This window comes from Protopterus annectens, chromosome 7.part0 (genome assembly GCF_019279795.1).
Source record: "Protopterus annectens isolate FY-2018-M chromosome 7.part0, PAN1.0, whole genome shotgun sequence".
NCBI lineage: Eukaryota > Metazoa > Chordata > Ceratodontiformes > Protopteridae > Protopterus > Protopterus annectens.
In genome coordinates, this window is record NC_056739.1 from 823,475,173 (window position 1) to 823,500,804 (window position 25,632).

Here is a 25,632-nt window from a genome sequence, read left to right on the forward strand (position 1 = left end):
CTCGGAGTGGAGGTCTTCTTCGGAGCCGGGGGGAAATGCCTTTGAAGCAATAGAGAAGGCTTTATCCTCTGCAATAGCCATACCTTTGGAACCCATGTCCCACCAGCAGCAGGCAGCAACCTCTTCTCCCCTGCCACCCTCACAGCGTAGGGAACCAGAGACCCAAGCAGACCCCATTGGAGGTGCCCCTTCTTCCGAGACCTCCCCAGATAATCCCACTGGAGAGCTCCCTCAGATGAGACTGTGTAAGAGGAGGCATGTTGACTCACCTGAGTCTGTCACTTCTGACACCGATTTGGAAGAATCAGAAGGGTCCCCTAGTTCCCCCTCTGAGGATGTCTCTTTGTCTGACATCCTAGAAATCCTTAGAGGGGTGACTGGAAACCCCCTAACCCTACTGTGGACAAATCAGTATATCTTGAGGCCTTTGGTTTCCGACCTTCCACCTCCATGGTGACACCGCCTTATGACCAGCTCTTGGGGGTCATATCGCAGAAAGTCTGGACCTCCCCAGACACAGTAGAGCCTGTCCCGTGGAGGCCAAATAAATTCATGACTGCACTGGAAGATAAGTCCTTTCTTACCAAAGGAGTTCCCATTGATGCTGTGGTGGTAGCAGTGGCCACCAAGAAGGAGTTGTCTGAAACATCTTCTAATATCCATCCTTCTAACAAGGAGTCCAGGACGATGGAAAGGTATGGGAAGTGTACCTTCTCTTCAGCTGCATTTACTCTAAGATTGCTGAATTGCCTTACCCATTTCAGCAGTCTTCAGAGGGATCGCCTGAAAAAGTTGGGAGATGCCCTTCAGGATTCAGTAGCTCTGGGATCCATGGATAAGGTTTCTGCACAGTTTTCCACCCTTACGTTGATAACTAACTCCTCCATGAGGCTGATTTCATATGCAGCTGATGGAGCGAGTTGAGCAGCCGCAGCAGGAATCTCTCTCAGGAGACATTCTTGGGTGCGTCTTTGTAACTTCATGGAATCCTTTAAGTCTACCTTCACTAACGTCCCCTTTGATGATTCATCTCTTTTTGGACCTCGGGTGAAAGAGACCTTGACCAGGTGTGAGCAAGAAGGGAAAACCTTATCTGCTGTCGGAGTCCGTTTCTCCCTCCTGTCTAGACCCTATCCCAAGGGTAACACAGGAGGGAAAATGTGGTTCCGTAAATCCCAAAAAGGTTTCCCTCAGGCACAGTGTCAACCCTCCCCTAGAGGCAGAGGGGGAGGATATAATGGAAGACGCCACCCTCGTGGCAGAGGAGGTCCGCAACACCAGAGAGATGGAGAAACCTTCTCTGATCGTCCCTTCCATCGCCCCTGAGGGGTTGCCCAACTGTCCGTCTGTGGAGGCAGTCGGGGGTCATCTATCACTGTACCTAAGCACCTGGCTAAACATTTCGCAAGATCGTTGGGTACACACCATAATATCCAGAGGTTATCTGATCTCCTTTGTTTCCGATCCCCCAGTAAACCGGTCTCTACCAGACATGCCACCCATTCAACTCGACCGTGCGACATCAGATGTCATCTCTTTGCTGCAAAAAAGAGTCATCCAAGAAGTCCCCACAGAGCATATAGGATCCGGAACTTACTCTCGATTCTTTTTAGTTCCAAAAAAGACAGGGGACTGAAGATCAATTCTAGATCTCAGCAGACTCAAAAAGTCGAAGTTCCAAATGATCACTCTGCAGTTGATATTTCCCTTTATTGAGAAAGACAATTGGATGTGCTCAATAGATCTTCAGGATGCGTACTACCCACAAAATGGACAGGTGCTCCAGGAGACACTTACGCTTCCGGCTGGGTGCCAGTCATTTTCACTTCCGAACACTGCCCTTTGGCCTCACTACAGCCCCCAGAGTGTTCACCAAATGCATGGCAGTGATAATGGCTCACCTGAGACGTCAAGGATTCCAGGTGTTTCTGTACCTAGACGACTGGCACCTCACTGCTACCACCAAGCATCAACTCATCAGAACCAGGGATGAGACTCCATCCTTGTGTGCCAGTTTAGGTATCACAATCAACCTAAAAAAATCTGCCTTATCTCCTTCGCAGCACATTGTATTCTTAGGCTCAGTAATGCGCAACCACCATGTCAGTAAGACTAACACCAGAAAGAGTAGAATCACTACGCAGCCAAGTCAGATCCTTGCTAAACAGTCACAAAGTTCAGGCCAGGGTATTTATTTACATTTGTTGACCGGGAGTGTCCGACTGGACGTAGGTCCATTTTCAGTGGAGGCCCGGGAGGGGAAAGCTCCACAGTTAAAATAGTTACATTGGATTTACATAGCAATTAACATAGCAATTAACAATTACAAACATAGTTACAGATGAAGAACATAGTACATCAGTAGACAGCTAGAATCTTTATCATCTGCAAAGTACATAACAGACATTAACAATTGTTACAATAAGAAGTTCCTGCTGTATAATAATTAGTAGGCTTATGAGCGTCCGAGCTTGCTATAGTCAAGGTAGTTAGTGGGGTGGAAAGAAAGGTAGTGGGTGGATGGGGTGGGTGATATTAGAGTGGGAGTTGCAAGGGCATAGCCAGCATGTTTTTAGGTGCACTTTTAGTAATGTTTTGAAGTGGGTGCATGATGGTACGGAGGTAATTGTGGGTGGGAGGGAGTTCCATAATTTGGCTATAGCGCTAGAGAATAGTGCTTCACCAGCAGAGTTATTGGCTTTAGTGATCTGCAAGTGATTTTTGTTGCTGGATCTTAGTGGTCTGGTGGTGCAATAGGGTTGGAGTAGAAGGAAGGTAGTCCTTCAGGTCCTAGGGACTATGGCTTCCTCCATTCTATTAGTCCCTCTAGCCCATCTGCACACGAGAATACTTCATTGGCTACTATTTGCCCAATGGTCGATGCAGGATCTTCCCTTGTCTCATCAGATTCTTATCACAAGAAGGATCTGACATGGTGGTTGCATACAGAACAACTTCTTTTAGGTCGTCCACTTGTTCCTCCCCAAGAGAAAGCAGTTTTGACCACGGATGCTTCCCAGATTGGGGGAGGGGGCATTTTTCTGGGAATGACGGTCCAAGGTACTTGGCAGGACCACGAGAACCACTTGCACATCAATGTTCTGGAGATGAGAGCGGTGCTATATGCGTTGCAAGCACTTCACAGCTCTCTTCCCACCGGGACAATTGCGATTCAGTCAGACAACATGTCTGTCGTGTGGCACATAAACAAGCAAGGGGGAATAAAATCTTATCCGCTTTGCCGAGAGGCCTTAAGAGTTTGGAAATGGGCGAGGGACACTCGACACTTTCTGGTAGCAATGCACATCCCGGGGAAATCCAATGTGATAGCAGACAAACTCAGTTGAGCAGTTCTGATGCCTCACGAGTGGGCCCTGAACGCAGAAGTTGCGAAAGAGATCTTTCACAGATGGGGCCAGCCATGCTGTGACCTATTCGCTACACACCTGAACACCCAACGGCAGCAGCTACTTTGCCCTAATTCCCCATCCGGGAATGTCACCCAGGGATGATGTCCTTCAAGGATGCATCTGCAGTCATCACATATGGGTTGTCCTGCCTCAGGCAGTCCTTCGGTCGGCCGGATTCCAAAGTCTGGGTCCGGCGTCGGCTGATGTCGCCATCTCCCCGACGTCAGAGCGCCTGGGGTATAAAAGCGTCAGCCGACGCCATCTTCCTCAGTCTTTCTTGCCGCGTGGTGCCCGAAGCAGAAGCAGTTCGCAAGTGCCGGTCGGCCAGCTCCTGTAATTCAGCTACCGAAGACTTCAAAAAGCTAAGTACCCCGTTGGGGACTCTTTCTTGCCTCAGCCGATGTCAGATAAAATTAATAATTGCTTAACTTGTGGGAAACAAATACCTCATAAGGATTTCCACTCTTACTGCCTCCCCTGCCTAGGCCCAGACCATGACGTCTCGGCCTGTTCAGCCTGTGCTTCCTTCAACCGACGCACTCTTAGAAGTCGAGCGGAGTTTGCAGAGGATTTTTTGGGGGCTAGTTTTGCTTACAATATGCCGTCGGAGACTCCGACTTCCCATTCAATTATGAAACGGAAGGACAAGGACCGACACACGCGGGCCGCGGTTTCGGCTGAAACCACGGCCAGGCCTACCGCGAGTGTCTCGGTCTCGGCTGAAACCGAGTCATTGGTACTTCCATCCACCGAAACCACTCAACCGACAACCTCGGCCCCGGAGGCCCCTGCTGAGTCCGTTATTGAATTTCCTTCAGAAACTGGTGTTTTGGAAACTTCTGACACCATTCCTCTAGACAAAACTACACCAGCACATGGTGCAGCCAGGCCTCCTGCATCCATGTCCATAAAGTCATTCACCAGGGCTAAAGCTGCTAAACACGCAAAAACTATGCCTCCCTGGGTTATTCCTCAGGGACCCACTACAGGTTCACAGATTCTAAGTTTAGCAGAGGACCTAATTTCCTTAATTAGGGGCTCTCAGCCCCATCCGGACCGGGGCTCTCAACCTCCTCCAGACAAAAGGCCCAGGGTTGAGCCCTCTGATCCCCACTCCTCAGAGGAGGCCTCCGATGGCTCTGCTCTCTCGGACTACCAGGAGGAGGCCTTTTCGGCCTACGAGGATTCTGATGCAGAGGAATCTATCCCCTCGGCCTCCCCTCCCGAGGAACTTTCCTTCGGGGAGACCCTGCACACTATGAGAGAGCATTTCAAATGGCAGGGCCAGGAATTCTCTGATTCCAGGAAGAGATTAAGAACTTTTCTGCATTTACCTCAGCATAGACCTTTGGCTATTCCTCCTGTTTTGAATGTCATTGATGATGTGTACTCTGAGTCTAGCATAACCCCTGACACTCTTCCTCCGGCCCCTGTCAAACCCGATAGGTACTACAGGGTCCTGGACTCACATCACTTTCTTTACAAAGCCCACTCTGCAGACCCAGAAACTATTTCCCAGGGCCCTAAAGGGGTTGCAGCTGCCACTGCTAAAAATCCACTCCCCTCTGAAAGGGAGTCCAGGGCTTTAGAGAGATGGGGTAAAAAAGTGTATACTTCAGCTACTCTTTCTATGAACGCATTAAATTGTCAATTTCATATGATACAGTACCAAGAGTATTTGTTAGATGAATTGCATAAGAAACTGTCTTCTCCTGAACCCCTAGATCGCAAATCACTTCAGGATCTGGTACATAACTCCCAGCAGGTTAGCAACCATTTCTTGCAGTGTGGTTATGATGCATTGGAAGCTTCATGTAGGTCAGCTATGACTAGTGCAGTCATACGTAGGCATGCTTGGCTGAAGGAACAATCTCTGCCAGACCATGTTAAAGCTAAGCTTCTGGATGCTCCACTGGAAAAGCAAAAGTTATTTGGCTCCACTGCTCAGGAGGTCTTAAAGAAATTTGTGGAAAAGGCAAAATATGTACAAACAGTCAAAGATTTTCTACAAGTCCAAACGTCAAGATTCAGCAGAAATTGGCCTGCCAAGAATTGGTCCTTTCCGGACACAGAAAGATTTCAGAGAGGCAAGAACAGGCGTGCCAGAGGTAGAGGGCAAGCTAGAGGCTCCTACAGAGGACGGCAATGGCAGCCTCCCAACCAGAGAGGTAGTGCAGGACCTACAACTGCTGCACAAGGACAGACGCAATGACTTCACTTTGACTCTGCCGACCAGGACTCAATTAGAAGCACCTTTGGGCGGAAAGCTTTCTTTATTCTCAGAAAATTGGCACAGTATTACAAGAGACAAATGGACACTGCAAATAATAGACAAAGGATACAGGTTACATTTTCACACATTACCAAACAGAAAAGGCATGCCAGACCTGCCACCAAATCAAAGGGCAGAGGCTTTGAAACAAATCTCCAGCTTAATGCAAATGAAAGCTATAGAAAAGGTTCCTATTTCAGAACAAGGCCAAGGATTTTATTCCAGACTATTCCTTCCAAGAAAAGAAAAACAATGGAGGCCTATTCTCAACTTGTCCGCACTGAATACTTATCTCATTGTGCCAAAATTCAAAATGCTGACTCTACAGCAACTCCTTCCCATGCTGGTCAAGGGGTCTTGGCTGGTAACTCTGGACCTCAAGGAGGCATACCTGCATGTCCCTATCAGACAAAGTTGCAGAAGACACCTCAGATTTCTTGCAGGTTCAGAGCATTATCAATTCTCAGCATTGCCCTTTGGCTTATCTACTGCGCCCAGAGTATTCACGAAATGCCTGGCATCAGTAATTGCACACTGCAGACTTTAGGGGATTCAAATTTACCCATATCTGGACGACTGCCTTATACAAGCGGACAGCCAACAAACTTTGGTAAAGCATTTGAATTATGCCATCCACCTACTTCAGGCCTTGGGATATACAGTCAACATTCACAAATCAAGACTTGTTCCATCCCAAAGAATAACTTTTCTGGGTGCGGATCTAGACACAACCACCCAAATGGCTTTTCTCACAGAAGAAAAACAAAGACAACTACCAGATTATTTCAAGAACCTGACAAGACAAACTCAGCTGACTGCAAGGAAAATCCTGCAGGCCGTGGGTTACATGGCATCTTGCATTCTTCTTATTCCACAAGCAAGGCTGCATATGAGGACACTACAATGGTACCTAAGAAGTTTATGGACTCAGCACAGCCACAGCTTAGAAGCTTTGATCCCACACATTCCATGCCTCCAAAAGGAATTTCTGTGGTGGGCTCAAGCAAGCCAGTCAATCAGGGGTCTGCCCTTCAGCAAACCAATAGCCAGCCAAACCATTACAACAGACGCTTCAGACCACGGTTGGGGAGCACACATGGAGGGCAGATGTATTCAAGGACTATGGTCACAAAAGGAGCAACGCATGCACATAAACCAAAAGGAAATGCTGGCAGTGATACATGCAATCGAGGCCTTCAAACTCTTCCTGCATCAAGGCCACCTGTTAATAAGGACAGACAACACCACAGTTATGTGGTACATAAACAAACAAGGAGGTACCCATTCCTACCCTCTTTGCAGACTGGCAATGAATCTATGGGAACTTTCCCTGAAACTCAGTATAGAGCTGCAATCACAGTTTGTGCCAGGAAAAGACAATATACTGGCGGACAGCCTAAGCAGAAATATCACAGATGCACACGAATGGATGCTGCACCCAGACATCTTCTTTCAGATAACACAATCATGGGGGAGACCGGACATAGATCTTTTTGCCTCACACCACAATCATCAGCTGAAGAAATTCTGCTCAAGGACATACCACCCACAAGCATGGAAAGTGGACGCCCTCTCTTTCAGCTGGAGAATTCTAACAGTGTATGCATTCCCACCTCTTCCATTAATGACCAAGGTCTTACTGAAGATCAGGACAGAGCAACCAAAAGTGATTCTGATAGCTCCGGACTGGCCAAGACAGCACTGGTACCCGCTGTTAAAGAGCATGTCACGCATGAAACCGTGGCCTCTTCCTCAATGGCCACTTCTCCTGACACAGCACAATTACAAAACTCTGCATTCCAACCTGAAAACCTTGCAACTAACAGCCTGGAGAATACCTTGACTCCTTCCCAGGATAAGCTATCCAAGAGAGTAAAGGATATCATCATGGAAGCTCACTGCCTTCCACAAGAAAGGCATATTCAGCAAAATGGAAAAGATTTCACACTTGGAGCACCACAAAGGGCCTAGATGCGACAGTGATGAACATGGCACATATTCTGGAATACTTGGTAGAAATGCTCCACAATGGCCTGTCTTACTCTTCCATTAAAATACATGCTTCAGCAATTTCAGCAGAGTACAATACTGATCCACCTGTCTTCTCTCATCCTCTCCTAAGACAGTTTCTAAGAGGAATTAAAAACATCAATCCTCCAAGGAAACCACCAGTGTCTACTTGGGACCTTAACTTCGTGTTGGAAAAACTAACACTGCCTCCCTTTGAATCAGCAGCATCTGCAGAACCACAGTTCCTGTCTTGGAAGACTGCCTTCCTTCTGGCTATAACCTCAGCAAGAAGAGTATCTGAGTTACAGGCCCTCATGGCAGTACAGCCATTTCTTATTTTTCATCAGGATAGAGTTTCATTGAGAACCAGTCCTTCATTTATGCCAAAGGTGGTATCCAGGGTCTCATTAAACCAAGCTATTCACCTGCCTACCTTCTTTCCAAATCCACAAAACAAAGGGGAAAAACTTCTGCACACCCTGGACATACACAGGCAGTTGCGCTACTACTTGGACAGAACTAAAAGTTACAGAAAAACTGACCAGCTGTTTGTAGCATATGCTGCTGGTGCACAAGGAAAAGCAATTTCCAAACAGACAATTTCAAAATCAATAGGGAATTGCATTTGTTTTTTTTACTCCTTTCATGGAAAACCTGTGCCGGCTAACATTAGACCTCATTCCACCAGAGCCACAGCCACCTCCACAGCCTTTTTAAGAGGGGTGGCTACCAAGGACATTTTAGAAGCTGCTACATGGAGCTCTGTGCATACATTTTCCAAGCATTACAATTTACCTTTATATTCCAGATCCATAGCAGGCTTTGCTATGGCAGTCCTGCAGGGCATTTTATCTACACCATCCTTTACATAGATCCTCCACCCCCAGATTGGCTATGGTATCCTACCCATATGTGATGACTGCAGATGCATCCTTGAAGGACATAGTACAGTTTTGTACCTACCATAAATGTAGATGTCCGATAGGTATGCATCTGCAGTCAGGTTTACCCTCCCTCCTTCCCCTCTGTGGTATTCTTGGGTACTTATACCTCTCATAGCTAGCTGGGGTTATCTATTATGGTGTATTTGTTTTATATGCATATATATATATATATATATATATATATATATATATATATATATATATATATATATTTCTGTGCATGTTTGGAATTTATTGCATTTCTCCAAATTTAGCCTTCCTTAGAGGGCACCTGGCATCTGGGGCAAGAAAAACTGAGGAAGATGGCGTCGGCTGACGCTTTTATACCCCAGGCTCTGACGCGGGAGAGGCGACATCAGCCGACGCCGGACCCAGACTTTGGAATCCGGCCGACCGAAGGGCTGCCTGAGGCAGGACAAACCCATATGTGATGACTGCAGATGCATACCTATCGGAAATCTACATTTATGGTAGGTACAAAACTGTACTTTCTAATCCATGATTGGCCCCCGGGCCTTCTTTATGCCTTCCCACCCTTTCTTCTCATCCCAAAGGTAATACAGAAAGCAAAACAGTTGAGGAGTACCCTGATCCTCATTGCTCCTTACTGGCCTCAACAAGTCTAGTTTCCCTTCATGTGGCCCTACCTTTTGGAGGAACCATGGATTCTGGAACCATCTCCAAACCTCTTGATTCATCAATCGGGGCAGTTCCATCCCACCATCCACACCCTAAAATCGACAGCATGGCTGCTCCAGTTCCACGAATAGCCAGGTGCGTTTCCCTCTCTCCTTCAAACACATTCCGATTTTTTCCCATAAGCCTTCTACTCGGAAGTTATACTCCAGCAAATGGAAAAGGTTCTCTATTTGGGCTGTAAACCAAGGCTTAGATCCCTATACAATCTATTATTTCCTTCCTTGCGTCCATTTTTCATGAAGGAGCTGCAACCGCTACAGTCAAGTTCAGTTAGCTGCCATTTCTAATTTCCATTTTGGCTTCATGGGAAATGCCATCATGTCCCACTCTTTGTGCAAAACCTTTTTGAAGGGAGTTCTCCTTATCAGGCCTCCAATCAAACAACCATCAGAACCCTGGGACCTGAACTTAGTTCTCACATCATTAATTTCTGCACCCTTTGAGCCCTCTTCTTCATTGGATCTGAAATTATTATCTTGGAAAACACTATTCTTAGCAGTCATAACCTCTGCTAGGAGAGTCTCAGAACTGCAAGCTCTTACTATTCGACCTTGTTACATTATTTTCCACAAGGATAGAGTCTCACTCAGGACAAACCCTTCCTTTCTTCCCAAGGTATATTCAGAGCATAATCTTAACACTACTATTGAGCTACCAGTGTTTTTTTCCAAATCATTCTAATAAATCTGAGTACAGACTACACCAATTAGACGTTCACAGAATTCTCAAGTTTTGCCTACACAGGACTAAAGAGTTCAGAAAGTCAGATCAATTATTTGTTTCCTTTTCAGACAGAAATAAAGTCTTGCCTTTTTCTAAGGTTACCCTTTCAAAATGGCTTTCAGATTGCATTTCCTTTGCTTATCAGACTGCTGGCAAACAGTTACCCAACAAAGTAAAAGGCCACTTCACAAGGGCAGTATCTACTTCATGTGCCTTTATAGGTTCATAGATTAGTACTAGGCTACCTGCCTTGTGGGCCATTTTAAGCCTAGCCAATTACCCCATGTGAGACTCAAACCCTGCACCTTGTGTCTGTAAGGCAAACACCTTAACCATTATGCCAATCTCCCATTAGATTTAGGCTCCCAATTGATACTATTTGTGCAGCAGCTACTTGGGCAAGACCACATACATTTGTCACTCATTACAAATTGGACTTGGCCTCCTGGGACAGGTCATCCTTTGGGTCCACTGTGCTGAAGAGTCTCTTTGCTTGAGCCATAAAGGTGCTAGGGACGCTGTCCCATCCAGCAAGAATTACGGCGAGATAGGACTACATAACATAAAGAAGTTATGTACTTACCATAACATTCCATGTTTGTAGTCCATATTGCCTACATTCTTGCTTCCCTCACTCCTGCCCTCTTCCTGTTCTTGGAGGATCTGGTGGACTGTACTTATGCTGTCTGACCTGGTTGTAGTTGTTGCCCACCTAGCATGGATAATGTTACGTAATATTTTGTCTGTATGTACACAGTTTTTAATAGTTTCATAACTGTTAGGTACTTATTGCTTTCTTGCAAACAAGATCTGGGGAATTGCCGTGAGGCACCATGGGATAGGGGTTTGCCTCGAGCCAGTAAAAGCTCTTGAGCTGTAGTATCGGCCGAGTCAGAGCCAGATATCGGCTCCGAACCCATCCAGCAAGAATGTAGGCGAGATGGACTACAAACATGGAATGTTATGGTAAGTACATAACTTCTTTTTTGGCAAATTGGTTGCTTTGCTGTTTGGACTTTGTGTACTGGAAGTTCTTTAACTTGTGTTAGTTGTAAAAGAATTCCGAACACCTTTCAAGCTGTTTTTTGTAATAGCACAGTTTGGCAGAGTTTAGTTCTGTGGGGGCATACTCGTTACTATAAACTTTTAAGTGCTTATTATGATACATTATATAGTAGTCAGTTTATTATTCTGGCTTGTGTTCTCTCCCCTGACTTCATGGATCCTAACTCGTGTACACCCCCCCCCCCACCCCAATCAAATCTGATTGCACCTAAAAAGAAAAAACAAAATAAAAATATATGTCAGTCTACTCTTAGTGATTCTGTCAGGGCAACTGCTAGGTTCGCTGGCTACTTACCTTGTCTTCCTATGGTGTCTTGCTGGCCACTATGGAATGGGGTTTAGACACACCCTTTGGGGCTGTTCCAGTACCTGGCACAGGTATGTTGGAACCAAACCCTTTAGGTGCAGGGAGTAATCTGGAGTAAGAGACCCCTTGCCAGACATAATCCTCTGTCCCCAAATATTTTATCTAGTAGTGAAGTTCATATGAAGAAGAAGCAGAAGCTTCATCATAGTGCTGATAATCGCATTATAGCTGTTAATAAGGCTGATGTGGTTTCCTTGGCTGAGAGTGTTGTGCACACCGCTAATTCTGATGGTTGTGTTATCGTGCACGGCTCTTTTGCTAGTTTGGCTGGGGCCCTTTCTGATTTAGAGAATGATGAGGAATCTGATAAGGACAGTGGTGGAATTGATGCAGTGTTTTATATTTTATTTTTGTTTTTTTTTTTGTTTTTTTCAGAGCTCTGTTCAGCTGATGTGCATGGACTCATGCTTGCCATTATGTGTCATCAGTGACTTTTTATTAGTAGACAGTGTTAAGCCCACTAAACCTATTTCTGAAAGGGACTGTGCCTTTAGTTGATCTGCGTAAGAGTTAATTCATTCTGAGAAGATTCACCCCACCCTGCAGTTAGCAGTAAGTGATCAGACAGCTTAGCCAAGAAATGAGATCCACCTATTCTTCCACTGAAAACCCTACAGCTAAGAGAATGGAAGGTGGCACTTAAGTTGTAAAAAGAGGAGATATTTGTTATTTGTTTTATTTCTGGGACAAGTTTTATGTGTGTTATATTCTGCCTTATCCCCCCAGTATTGTCTGATGTAATAGCTTTATACATTTTGAACAGCAGAGACTGGAAGAAGAGGAAGACTTTTTTTTTTCTGGAGACTGTATGTAGTCTAGTCTAATTTTCATTATTTAGACTGTAAGTTATTTTTATTGCTTTGTATGCAGAAGTGAATACCTAATTTTGTAAAGTTTTTTGTAGAGTAGTTCAACTCCAGCAAGAAACATAAAGGTAAGCAGAAGATCTCAAAATATGGTATTGAAGAAAAGAGGATAGTAAGGGTAGGCATAATTTTTTTTTTTGGGGGGGGGGGGGCTGATCTGTAGACCAGACGGGTAAAGATGTATAGGAACTAGAAGACATCATTAGAAAATAAAGAAACAGAAGGAATGATTAAATTATTACTTCAGAGAAAGGGTGGTGGATAACTGGAACTGTTTTCCTGATATTCCGTAAGATAAACTATAATGGAATTCAGTGACTCCTAAGACAGATAAAAGGCACTTGTTATGATGAGCGATACAAAATAAGATGGATTAATGGGTTCTGTGTCTTAGCTAGTAAATAAGGAAGTGGACAAACTAAATGAACATAGCAGTCATTTCTCTGTTTATCCAGTAGGTAAGTAGATGGCCAGATGGGGTAAACCACTTTCCTTTTGTTTGGTGTCAAAAATCTATAGCCCTATGGATGAAAAGATAGAAACTAGGTAATCTGGGAAACTCTCTTTCAGTAACCAGTAACAGTACCAATAGATTTAGACATAAACGTAATAGTAGGGGAGTTGGTGGAGGGGGTGCTGGTGCTGACATTTAGATTTTTCTGCCTTTCTGTACTAATGTGACTTTGAGATTGAGTATAATCGTGGGAGGGGAATGGGTCAGACATCCCTCCATGAGGTTGTTATAGGTGACTTCATCTCGTAGAATAATTAAATTGTCTTATCTATTATGTAGATTTGTCACATATATTTCTGTGCATTAATATAGCCTGTGAGGATATGAAGATCCTGAAGTATTTTCAAGACTAAAATTAAATCTTTTTGTTCTCCTTCTAGCTTCCAGTCAGTGTGTTTGAATCTGTGATCGACATCATTAACGGTGAGGTAAGTGACTTGTGAGCCAGTCTTTACTGCACTTCATATGTGTAATGTGGTAGGTGACTGCTGTATAGTATGGCTCCTTCTGTCATTTGGGGGTCTTCAGCCCCTCACCACCTTTATTATTAGGGTTCTCAAAAGACAGCATGTGCTGCATGCCTGAGAGAAGGTTTTTCATGCACTTTGAAAGGTACATCCAGAAGTTGTTGTGTTACAGGAGAGCAAGGCTTCACACAGGTGATTTTTTTTCTCGCGTGCCTTTCCCTGATGTTCCTTGTGTTTCACTGTTGCAATCATTACATTTGGGTCATCTGCTTGCAGGTAGCCCTCAGTCGGCCTGATTAACAAAGTCCTGGGTCCTGCGTCGGTTGCTGTCCCTTCTTCCATGACGTCAGGTCACCGGGGGTATAAAACATGCAGCTGACACCATTACATCAGTCTTTTTTGCCGTGTGGTGCCAGAAGCAGAAGCAGTTCGTAAGTGCCGGTCGTCCGACTCCTGAAATTTTCGTTTTCAAGTTTCAGAACCAAAGTCTTCAACTAAAGCTAAGTACCCCGTTGGGGAAACTTTTTCTTGCTCCTTACCGATGTCAGTAAAAGTTAATAATTGCATTACTTGTGGAAAGCAAATACCTCATAAAAATTTTCATTCGTACTGTATTCCTTGCATAGGCCCTGACCACTACATACCTTGCTGTCGGTTTTGTGCTTTATTTAATCAGCGCACTATCCGTCTTCTGTATATTTTCGCCTCTAAATATTTCGGTTCTCTGTTTAATTATCCAGAAATGTCGTCAGTTAGCTGTCCGACTACTGGGATTCTGAAAAAACGCAAAGATAAAGACAGAGACAGGCCACCAAGGCCCAAAACTGCCGACGACGCTTCTCCTAAGCCAGTCGCCAGTTCGCAGATACTCAGTGAGGTGTTTTCGCAGCCCTGATGCCCACTACTTCTGATTCGCAGGCCCCTACTGAGACCCATTTGGAGTCCGGTATGCCGTGAGATGCTTCAACTATGGAACTTGTGGATATCTCTACCTTGGATGGGTCCAGAGCCGCTGTGCAGGCACCGGCTTCTGTGGGTGTATTCAGGCCTACGGACTTGCATATTAAACCGACGCCTCCTTCTTTACTTAGGCCAAAATTTCAATCCATGCCTAAAAAACCAACACCCAAGCCACATGCTCAGTCCTCTATGCCTATAAAACAAATGATGAGAATGGCTGAAGATCTAATAACTCTAATCAGGGGTAACCAACCCCCCTTCTAAGAGGCCTAGGACTGAAGTTCATTATGGAGCTTCTGATCAGGATTCTGTTTTTTCTGATTCTTCTGATTATCTGGATTTGCCCTTTTCTACTTATGAAGATTCTGATGCAGAGGACTCCATTCCCTCTGCTTCCCCTCCTGAGGATTTTTCTTTTGGAGAAACCTTACATACTCTAAGGGAGCATTTCCACTGGGAAAGGCAGGATTTTTTTCATTCAGAAAAGAGGCTTAGGGATTTCCTTCTCCTACCTCAACATAGGCCTTTAGCTATTCCTCCTGTACTAGACATTGTTGATGATGTTTTTTTGGAATCTAGTTTGGCCCCAGATTCCCTGCCTCCTGCTCCCAGAAAACCTGACAGATACTACAGGGTCCCTGAGTCCCACAAGTTCCTTTTTAAAAATCCTATTGCAGATCCAGAGACTATTTCACAGGGCCCCAAGGACATTAAGCCTTCTACTGCTAAAAATCCTACACCTTCTGATAGAGACACCAGGGTGCTGAATAGATTGGGTAAGAAGGTTTACACTTCTGCAACCTTGGCCATTAGGGCTTTAAACTGCCAGTTTCATATGTTAAAGTATCAGCAGCATGTTATTGGACTGCTTAAACAGAAAATTATGTTGATTCCTGAATGTGTGGAAAATAAAGAATTACAGGATTTAATGCATTCTCCTAAACAAGTTGGAGGACATACTTTGCAATGTAGTTTTGATTCATTAGAGGCCTCTTGCAGGGCTGCTGTTACTGGGTCTGTGCTCAGAAGGCATGCTTGGCTTAAGGAGCCACCTTTGCCTGATCATGTTAAAGCTAAATTGTTGGATGCTCCTTTAAATCAGGACCGCCTGTTTGGCAACAAGGCTGAGGAAGTTCTTAAAAAGATGAAAGATAAAGCTAAATCTTTGCAAACTGTTAAAGATTTTTTTACAAGTTCAGCCTCCTAGATTTAGTAGGCACTGGCTCTTTAAGAATTGGTCCTTTCCAGCCCCTTCCAGGTCTTCTCAAGCCAAACCCAGACACAGCAAAAACCCTAACTTTTTCTGACATCAGTCTGGAGCAAGAAAATAGTTTCCCCACCAGGGTACTTAGCTTTAATGAAGACTTCGGATCTGAAATTCGATTTTGAAAATCTCAGGAGTCGGCCGACCAGCACTTGCAAACTGCTTTTGCTTTGGGCACCGCGCGGTAAGAAAGACTGATGAAAATGGCGTTGGCTGCATCTTTTATACCCCTGGCGCACTGACGTCAGGGAAGAGGCGACAGCAACAGACGCCGGACCAGGACTTTGGAATTCAGGCCGACTGCGGGTAGCCTCCCAGCAGGATAACCCAAGAGTAATGACTGCAACAGTGAAACACAATGAACATCCCCAGATGTCCTTCAAGGATGCATCTGCAGTCCTAACATATGGGTTGTCCTGCCTTAGGCAGCCCTTCGGTCGGCCGGATTCCAAAGTCTGGGTCTGGCCTCGGCTGATGTCGCACTTCACCCGACGTCATATCTGCTGTGTATTGGGTATAAAGGCATCAGCCGACGCCATTTTCCTCAGTCTTTCTTGCCGTGGTTCAAGCAGAAGCTGTTCGCAAGTGCCAGTCGGTCAGATCCAGAGATTTCTACTACCGAAGACTTCTAAAAAGCTAAGTACCCCATTGGGGACTCTTTCTTGCCTCAGCCGATGTCAGAAAAAGTAAATAATTGTTTAACTTGTGGGAAACAAATACCTCATAAGGATTTCCACTCTTACTGCCTTCCTTGTTTAGGCCCAGACCACGACGTATCAGCTTGTCTAGCCTGTGCTTCCTTCAACCGACGGACGCTTAGACGTCGGTCGGAGTTTGCAGAGGAGTTTTTTGGTCCCGCTTTTGCATACAAAATGCCGTCGGCGACTCCGACTACACAATTAGCTAAAAAGCGTAAGGAAAAGGACCGACACTCGCGGTCTGCGGTTTCGGCTGAAACCACGGTTAGGCCAACCGCGAGTGCCTCTGTTCTTCCTTCGGCCGAAAACATGCATCCGATAGCCGAGGCCTCACAGAGCATGGCTGAATCTGCTTCTGAAATTACCCCTGCTGAAGCAGGCACCCAGGATTTATCAGATACTATTCCTTTAGACATATCTACCCCTGCACGTGGAGCTGCTAGACCCCCTGCATCTATGTCTATCGAGGCTTTTTCCAGGGCTAAAGCAGCTAAATCTTCTAAGGCCTTACCTGCTAAAACTCCCTCACACAGGCCTACCTCTAGTTCCCAAATGCTCAGCCTGGCTGAGGATCTCATTTCTTTGATCAGGGGATCCCAACCTCACCCAGACAGGGCCTCTCAACCCCCTCCAGATAAGAGGCCTAGAACTGAACCCCCGGATCCTGTTTCTACAGACTATTCCTCAGATGACTCAGATATTTCAGACCCTCCGGAAGGCCCATATTCTCCTTATGAGGATTCTGATGCAGAAGACTCCATTCCTTCTGCCTCTCCTCCTGAAGAATTTTCTTTTGGGGAAACCTTACATGCTATGAGAGAACATTTTCAATGGCAGGGCCAGGATTTTTCAGATTCAAGGAAAAGGCTAAGGACCTTTTTACATTTACCACAGCATAGGCCTTTAGCCATTCCTCCAGTACTAACAGTTGTTGATGATGCATATAATGATGCCTGTACTGCCCCTGATTCTCTCCCTCCGGCCCCTGCCAAGCCTGACAGATATTACAGGGTCCCGGACACACACTACCATTTGTATAAGGCTCCTATTGCAGATCCTGAAACCATTTCACAGGGCCCCAAAGCTGTTGCAGCTGCCTCTGCCAAAAACCCTCTCCCCTCTGAAAGGGAATCTAGAGCATTAGAGAGATGGGGTAAAAAGGTTTATATTTCTGCTACTCTTTCGGCCAGGGCATTAAACTGTCAATTTCACATGATTCAGTACCAGGAATTTTTGTTAGACCAGCTAAATAAAAAACTGTCCTCTCCTGAACCTATAGACCGTAAGTCCCTTCAGGATTTGGTACATAACTCTCAGCAGGTCAGTAACCATTTCTTAAAATGTGGCTGTGATGCACTGGAGGCTTCCTTTAGATCAGCTATGATGGAACAGTGATTAGAAGGCATGCCTGGTTAAAAGAACAATCCTTACCAGACCATGTTAAGTCAAAACTCCTAGATGCTCCTATGGAGAAACAAAGTTTGTTTGGCTCCCTGCACAGCAGGTTCTAAAGAAGGTGGAAGAAAAAGCAAAATCTGTCCAAACAGTCAAGGATTTCTTACAGGTCCAACCTCCGAGGTTTAGCAGAAATTGGCCTTCGAAGAATTGGTCCTTTCCAGACACCTCCAGAGCACAGAGAGGCAGAAATAGACGCCCAAGAGGCAGAGGTCAATCCAGGGGTGCCTACAGGGGATGTCAGTGGCAGCCTAACAACCAGAGAAGTACTGCCACAGATTCAGCTACAACCACTTCCACAGGACAGACACAATGACTTGGCTCTGATTCCGCCTACCAGGGAACAACTGGAAGCACCCTTGGGGAAAACTAGCCTTATTTTCCGTAAACTGGCATTACATTACAGGAGACAAATGGACTTTACAAACAATAGACAAAGGCTACAGGTTTCACTTCCACACGCTACCAAAAAAGAGGAATGCCAAACCTACCACCAAGCCAAAAACAAACGCCTAAGACAAATCAACAACCTACTAAGGATGAGAGCTATAGAAAAGGTACCCTATGGAACAAGGACAAGGATTTTACTCCAGACTTTTCCTTGTACCAAGAAAAGAAAATCAATGGAGGCCTATTCTCGACCTGTCTGCTCTGAACACATACCTCATTGTTCCAAAATTCAAAATGCTGACCCTACAGCAACTTCTTCCCATGCTGGGCAAGGAGTCTTGGCTGGTGACTCTAGATCTCAAGGAGGCATACCTGCACGTCCCTATACGACCAGATTGCAGAAGACACCTCAGATTTCTTGCAGGATCAGAGCATTATCAATTCTCAGCATTGCTCTTTGGCTTATCTACTGCGCCCAGAGTATTCACGAAATACCTGGCATCAGTAATTGCTCATTGCAGGCTTCAGGGAATTCAAATTTACCCATACCTGGACGACTGCCTAATACAAGTGGACAACAAGACAAAATTAACAAAAGATTTGGAAAAGGTTATACAACTGCTGCAAGCCTTGGGATACACAGTCAACATGCAAAAGTCAAGGCTGGTACCATCCCAAAGGATAACATTCTTGGGTGCAGAACTGGACACATCAACTCAGATGGCATTTCTCACAGAAGAAAAACAAAAGCAACTACCACTCTATTTCATGGCATTAACAACACAGACCCAGCTTACTGCAAGGAAAGTCCTGCAAGCCCTGGGTTACATGGCATCCTGCATAATATTGATTCCGCATGCCAGACTGCATATGAGAAAGTTGCAATGGTACCTAAGGAATGTATGGTCTCAACACAAGCACAGTCTAGAAGCCCAGATTCCAATAATTCCATGCCTGAAGCAAGAATTTCGGTGGTGGGCTCAGGCCTGTCAGTTGAACAGAGGATTGCCTTTCCACAAACCTCATCCAAGCCAGACCATCACCACGGACGCCTCAGACCTAGGCTGGGGGGGCGCACATGGTGGACAAGTGTATACAAGGCCTATGGACACAAGACCAGCTGAATCTACACATAAATCAAAAGGAGATGATGGCAGTGAAACATGCAATCCAGGCATTCAGACCATTTCTTCAACAAGGTCACCTGCTGATAAGGACGGACAACACCACAGTCATGTGGTACATCAACAAACAGGGAGGTACACACTCATATCCTCTATGCCGGATGGCAATGGACCTGTGGAACGTGGCCCTGAACCTCAACATTCAACTCCAGGCCAGATTTGTACCAGGAAAAGAAAATTCACTAGCAGACACCTTACGCAGAACTACCACGGATGCTCACGAATGGATGCTGCATCCAGATATCTTCAAAACCATAACAAAGAAATGGGGACTACCAGAAATAGACCTGTTCGCCTCCCCACACAACCACCAATTGAAGAAATTCTGCACAAGAGCATACCACCCACTTGCTTGGAGGGTGGACTCCCTATCCTTCAGCTGGGAAAACCTGACAGCATATGCATTCCCACCTCTTCCTTTGATGTACAAAGTCCTACTGAAGATCAAAGAGGATCAGCCAAGGATAATCCTGATAGCTCCAGACTGGCCGAGGCAACATTGGTACCCGCTACTGAGAAGCGTGTCTCGGACACACACATGGCCTCTACCTCTATGTCCTTTACTTATAACACAGAACAACTACAAGATCCTACATCCAAACTTGAAAACACTACAGCTAGCTGCTTGGAATATTGCATAAAACAAAATAACCCAGAATTATCTCAGAGGGTTAAGGACATTATCCTGGAGGCTCGCAGACCCTCCACAAGGAAGACTTATTCAGCCAAATGGAAAAGATACCTCATTTGGAGTGCAGCAAAAGGGGAAAATGCATCATTAGCAAACATAGCAAACATCCTGGAATACTTAGCAGAACTCTTCCACAATGGCCTGTCCTACTCCTCCATTAAGATTTATGCATCAGCAATTTCAGCAGAATACAACATGGATCCTCCAGTCTTCTCTCATCCTCTACTCAGGCAGTTCCTGAGAGGAATTAAAAATGTAAAGCCTCCAAGGAAACCACCTTTGCCTACATGGGATCTTAACTTTGTGCTGGAAAAGTTAACACTTCCCCCTTTTGAACCAGCAGCAACAGCAGAATTACAGTTCTTATCCTGGAAAACTGCTTTCCTGCTTGCAATCACTTCAGCAAGAAGGGTATCTGAGTTACAGGCATTAATGGCAGTACAGCCCTTCCTTATCTTCCATCAGGATAGAGTGTCTCTGAGAACTAACCCTACTTTTATGCCAAAAGTGGTCTCCAGAGTATCATTGAACCAAGCGATTCACTTACCTACATTCTTCCCCAACCCACAGAACAGGGGGGAAAGACTACTACATACCTTGGATGTGCACAGACAATTACGCTACTATCTGGACAGAACTAAGACCAACAGAAAAACTGACCAGCTTCTGGTAGCATATGCAACAGGAATGCAAGGAAAAGCAATTTCAAAACAGACAATCTCAAAATGGATAGGAAATTGCATTAGATTTTGCTACTCTTTTCATGGAAAGACAACTCCAGAAAATATCAGGCCTCACTCCACAAGAGCTACAGCCACCACTACAGCTTTCCTACGAGGAGTGGCTACCAAAGACATTTTAGAAGCTGCTACTTGGAGCTCCGTGCATACATTTGCCAAGCATTATAATCTTCCTTTATACTCCAGATCCCGAGCAGGTTTTGCAACTGCTGTTTTGCAAGGGATCTTAACTACACCATCTTTATCTTAGTACCTCCTCCCCCAGTTTGGCTATGGTATTCTACCCATATGTTAGGACTGCAGATGCATCCTTGAAGGACATAGTACATGTCCGATAGGTATGCATCTGCAGTCAGGATTACCCGCCCTCCTTCCCCTCTGTGGTATTCCTAGGGTATTTACCCCTCTTGTAGCTAGCTGGGGGAATCTATTATGGTGTATTTGTTTGTATATATGTATATACATTCTTATATTGTTTGCTCTCTACTGTTTGGAATTATTTGCATTTATCCAAATTTGGCCTTCCTAGAGGGCACCTGGCATCTGGGGCAAGAAACACTGAGGAAAATGGCGTCGGCTGATGCCTTTATACCCAATACACAGCAGCTATGACGTCGGGTGAAGTGCGACATCAGCCGAGGCCAGACCCAGACTTTGGAATCCGGCTGACCGAAGGGCTGCCTGAGGCAGGACAACCCATATGTTAGGACTGCAGATGCATACCTATCGGACATCTACATTTATGGTAGGTACAAAACTGTACTGTTTCAGTCCCAGGGGACACACAGAAATAAGCAGTGGGGGGCCTCCACTTCCAAATCTGGGAATAATAAGACTCCCCCCCCCCCATGGTAAACTGTCTCAATGACTTCCTTTTAAAATTTCCAAGCACTTATCAACTGACTGCCCCTTTAGAGGGAAAGATTGCTCTTCATGCAAAGAATTGGGAACTCATTACCCAGGACAAATGGGTTTTAAATGTAGTGTCCCAGGGATACAGATTTCACTTCCACACTTTGCCAACACCAAGCGGGTGGCCGGACCTACCCCCAAATCAGTGGGTAGAGGCCCAAAAACAAGTACTTTCTCTGTTCAGCATGGGCGCTATTCAACTGGTACCAGAAGAGGAAAAGGGACAAGGTTTCTACTCGAGACTTTTCCTGGTACCCAGAAAAGACGATTCATGACATCCTATCCTGGACCTGTTTACTCTAAACACGTTTTTGGAGATTCCAAAATTCAAGATGCTGACTCTTCACCAATTACTTTCTATGCTAGGCAAAGATGCCTGGTTAGCAACACCAGATTTAAAAGAAGCATACCTGCACATCCCAATTAGGGAATCTTGCAGAAGATACCTACGCTTCAAAGCAGGCTGCACGCACTATCAGTTCTACGTTTCAAAGCAGGCTGCACGCACCATCAGTTCTTTGCACTGCCCTTTGGCTTATCTACTGCGCCGAAGGTATTCACAAAGTGCGTAGCTCCAGTTATTGCATTTTGCAGGCAAAGAAATATTCAAATATACCCATACCTGGACGACTGTCTAATTCAGGCAGAAAGTCAGGACATACTTTTGAATCATCTGGCCTTTGTACAAAGGGGTCTAACTTGTCTGGGGTACACCATAAATGAAAAGAAGTCACACCTGGTACCCTGTCAACAAATTATATTCCTGGGAGCAAGCTTGAATATAACTTCCCAGATGGCTTACCTCACACCAGAGAAACAAATTCATTTGACAACCTACTTCAAACAAGTGGCCACAAATACCCTGCTATCTGCAAGACAAATACTACAAGCCTTGAGGTTCATGGCCTCCTGCATTTTTCTAATCCCATATGCAAGACTGCATATGAGGAAACTACAGTAGCATATAAAAAGCCTATGGTGTCAACATTCTCAAGACCTGGAAACAATGATTCCTATCATATCTTGCCTACGCCTAGAGTTCCTTTGGTGGGCAGAGGCCTGCCACCAAAACAAGGGACTACCTTTCACACCACCCCCTGCTGCCCAAACCCTAACAACAGACGCATCACACTGTGCATGGAGGGCTCACCTGGCAGGGAAGTGCATTCAGGGCAAATGGAACCCAAGTCTGATGCACCTGCATATCAATCAAAAAGAAATGTTAACTGTACAGAATGCTCTGACAGCCTTCAAGGACCACATTCTTCCAGGACAACTAATGGTAAAGACGGACAACACCACTGTTATGTGGTACATAAACAAGCAGGGGGGGGTACACATTTTTACCCCCTCTGCAGACTAGCCATGGCATTGTGGAACACAGCCTTGAGCTACCAAGTGCACCTACAAGCTCATTTCCTGCCAGGAAAATTAAATACACTGGCAGACGGACTAAGCAGAAACCTCATGGACCCACACAAGTGGAAACTGGAACCAAGGATTTTCAACATGTTGACAAGCAAATGTGGGAGCCCAGATATAGACCTGTTTGCCTCTCCCCAGAACTACCAATTGGACATATTTTGCACAAGGACTCCCCACAAACAAGCCTGGAAAGTGGATGCTCTGTCCTTCAGCTGGAAAAACCTATCAGTCTATGCCTTCCCCCCTGTGCCTCTGTTCTCCAAAGTACTACTAAAAATCAAACAGGACAAACCAAGGATGATTTTGATTGCTCCAGACTAGTCGCGCCAACACTGAAACCCCCTCCTGCGCAGTGTGTCACGGTTCTCTCCATGGCACCTGCCTCAGACTCCCTGCCTGCTGTCTCAGCAGGCGAACTAGATTCTGCACCCTCAGCTTCCAACACTGAACCTTGCAGCCTGGCTAATTACTTAATCTTTCCTTTACCATCCATCAGCAAACCTGTGATGGATATCATTTTAGAGGCAAGGAGGCCTAGTACTAGAAAATCTTATGCTGAAAAATGGAAAAGATTCTGTGCCTGAAACCAGTCTCAAGGGATGAGCACAGCAGCGCCCAATTTACCTCAGATTTTACAATACTTAACTGAGATGCTTCACAAGGGCCTGTCTTTTTCCTCCATTAAAATCCACACCTCAGCCATTTCAGCTCATTATAACACAGAACCTCTCCTCGTCTCTCATCCACTGTTCAAGCAGTTCCTTAGAGGGGCCAAAAATCTGAGACTACCCAGGAGAGCTCCAACCCCAGTTTGGGACCTTAACTTTGTCTTGGAGAAACTCACTCTATCTCCTTTCGAGCCAGCTGCTACTGCAGTCTTAAAATTTCTTTCTTGGAAAACAGCTTTCCTTTTAGCAATCACTTCAGCTAGAAGGGTATCTGAATTACAGGCCCTTATGGCAGTGTAGCCTTTCATCATCTTTCACGCTGACAGGGTGTCCCTCAGAACCAATCCACCCTTCATGCCCAAGGTGGTATCCAGTGTGGCTCTTGATCAGTCAGTTCATTTGCTAATCTTCTTTCCCAATCCACAGAGTAAAGGGGAACGGATACTGCATTCCTTAGATGTGCACAGGCAACTTAGATTCTACTTGGACAGGACTAAACCTCAAAGGAAATCTGAACAACTGCTGGTGGCATTTGCTGCAGGGGCAGAGAGAAAGGCTATTTCAAAGCAAACCATTTCTAAATGGGTAAACCATTGCATTCATTTCTGCTATAAGCACCATGGAAAACCTATCCCCCAGGGGATCAGACCTCAGTCCACCAGGGCTGCATCTACCTCTGCAGCCTTTCTCAGAGGTGTCCCTACCAGGGACATCCTAGAAGCTGCTACCTGGAATTCTGTACATACTTTCACCAAGCATTATCATTTGCCAATTTTCTCTAAGTCCAGATCTGGCTTTACCACTGCAGTCTTGCAGGGCCTTATAGCTGGCCCTAATGCTATCTAAATTCCTTCTCCCAACCATAGCTTTGGGAATCTACTCACATGTAATGACTGCAACAGTGAAACACAAAGAACATAGTACAATTGTGTACACTTACCATAAATGTAGATGTTTGAATGTATTCACTGTTGCAATCCTGGTTACCCTTCCTCCAGCCCTCTCACTTCTTTTGGCTATACCTCTTCTTTCCTTTACTATGCTTAAAAGCCTTTTTGGTGTATTTGCTTTTTTGTTGGAGGTATATCTTTGTGCTTTTATATTTAATTGCTTTCCATTAGGGGGATACCTGACATCTGGGGCAAGAAAAACTGATGTAATGGCGTCGGCTGCATGGTTTATACCCCTGATGACCTGACATCATGGAAGATGGGACAGCATCCGACGCAGGACCAAAGACTTTGTTAATCAGGCCGACTGCAAGCAGATAACCCAAATGTAATGACTGCAACAGTGAATACACCCGAACATCTACATTTATGGTAAGTGTACACAGCTGTACTTTCTGCAACATGCATTGATGGTGAGTGAAGTAAATCCCAGAAAGAGAGGGAGATAGCAGTAGTCATGGCAGGTAACTGTTGCTGAAGCTGGTGAAGTATGTAGGTATGAAAAGGTGCTCAAATAACAGATGTGAGCAGTCAGTTTACCTGTGAACTTCTGTGAATGCATTTTGTTTCTGATATATTTCCTTTGTTCTGCACATTTAAATTTAACACAGAGCTGTTCAGAATTCAGTGGGAATTGGCATCTCTCTCTGTTGTTCCACATGTCGTTATTGGTTTGATTTTTGTCAAGGTGTGCAGTGTAGTCTTGTGAACAAAAATACAGATGTCATGGAAGGTCAGTCTTATACAAAGTTCTGTTATAAATCATGATGTACACCATTACAGTGATTAATCATGTATTATACAAAAACTGGATATAGCATAAAAAAATTCAAATCCAAGTTGAAGCAGGTCCATGGTAATTTTTATGTAAACTTCTCCATATTTGGTTACCTGTTGGACCGTTTACTTTTTTATACATTAAAACATTAATATAAAGAAATCTGATAAATATATAACG

General features: G+C 45.0%; 1 protein-coding gene across 1 annotated transcript in view; it reads left to right on the forward strand.

Annotated features, from left to right (window-relative positions):
- Positions 1-25,632, forward strand: part of COPS6 (COP9 signalosome subunit 6) — an 839,183-nt gene that overhangs the window by 431,173 nt on the left and 382,378 nt on the right. The window contains exon 6 of the mRNA XM_044077362.1: positions 13,251-13,298. Coding sequence (XP_043933297.1) covers positions 13,251-13,298 — 48 coding nt within the window. The remainder of the gene's footprint in view (positions 1-13,250; positions 13,299-25,632) is intronic.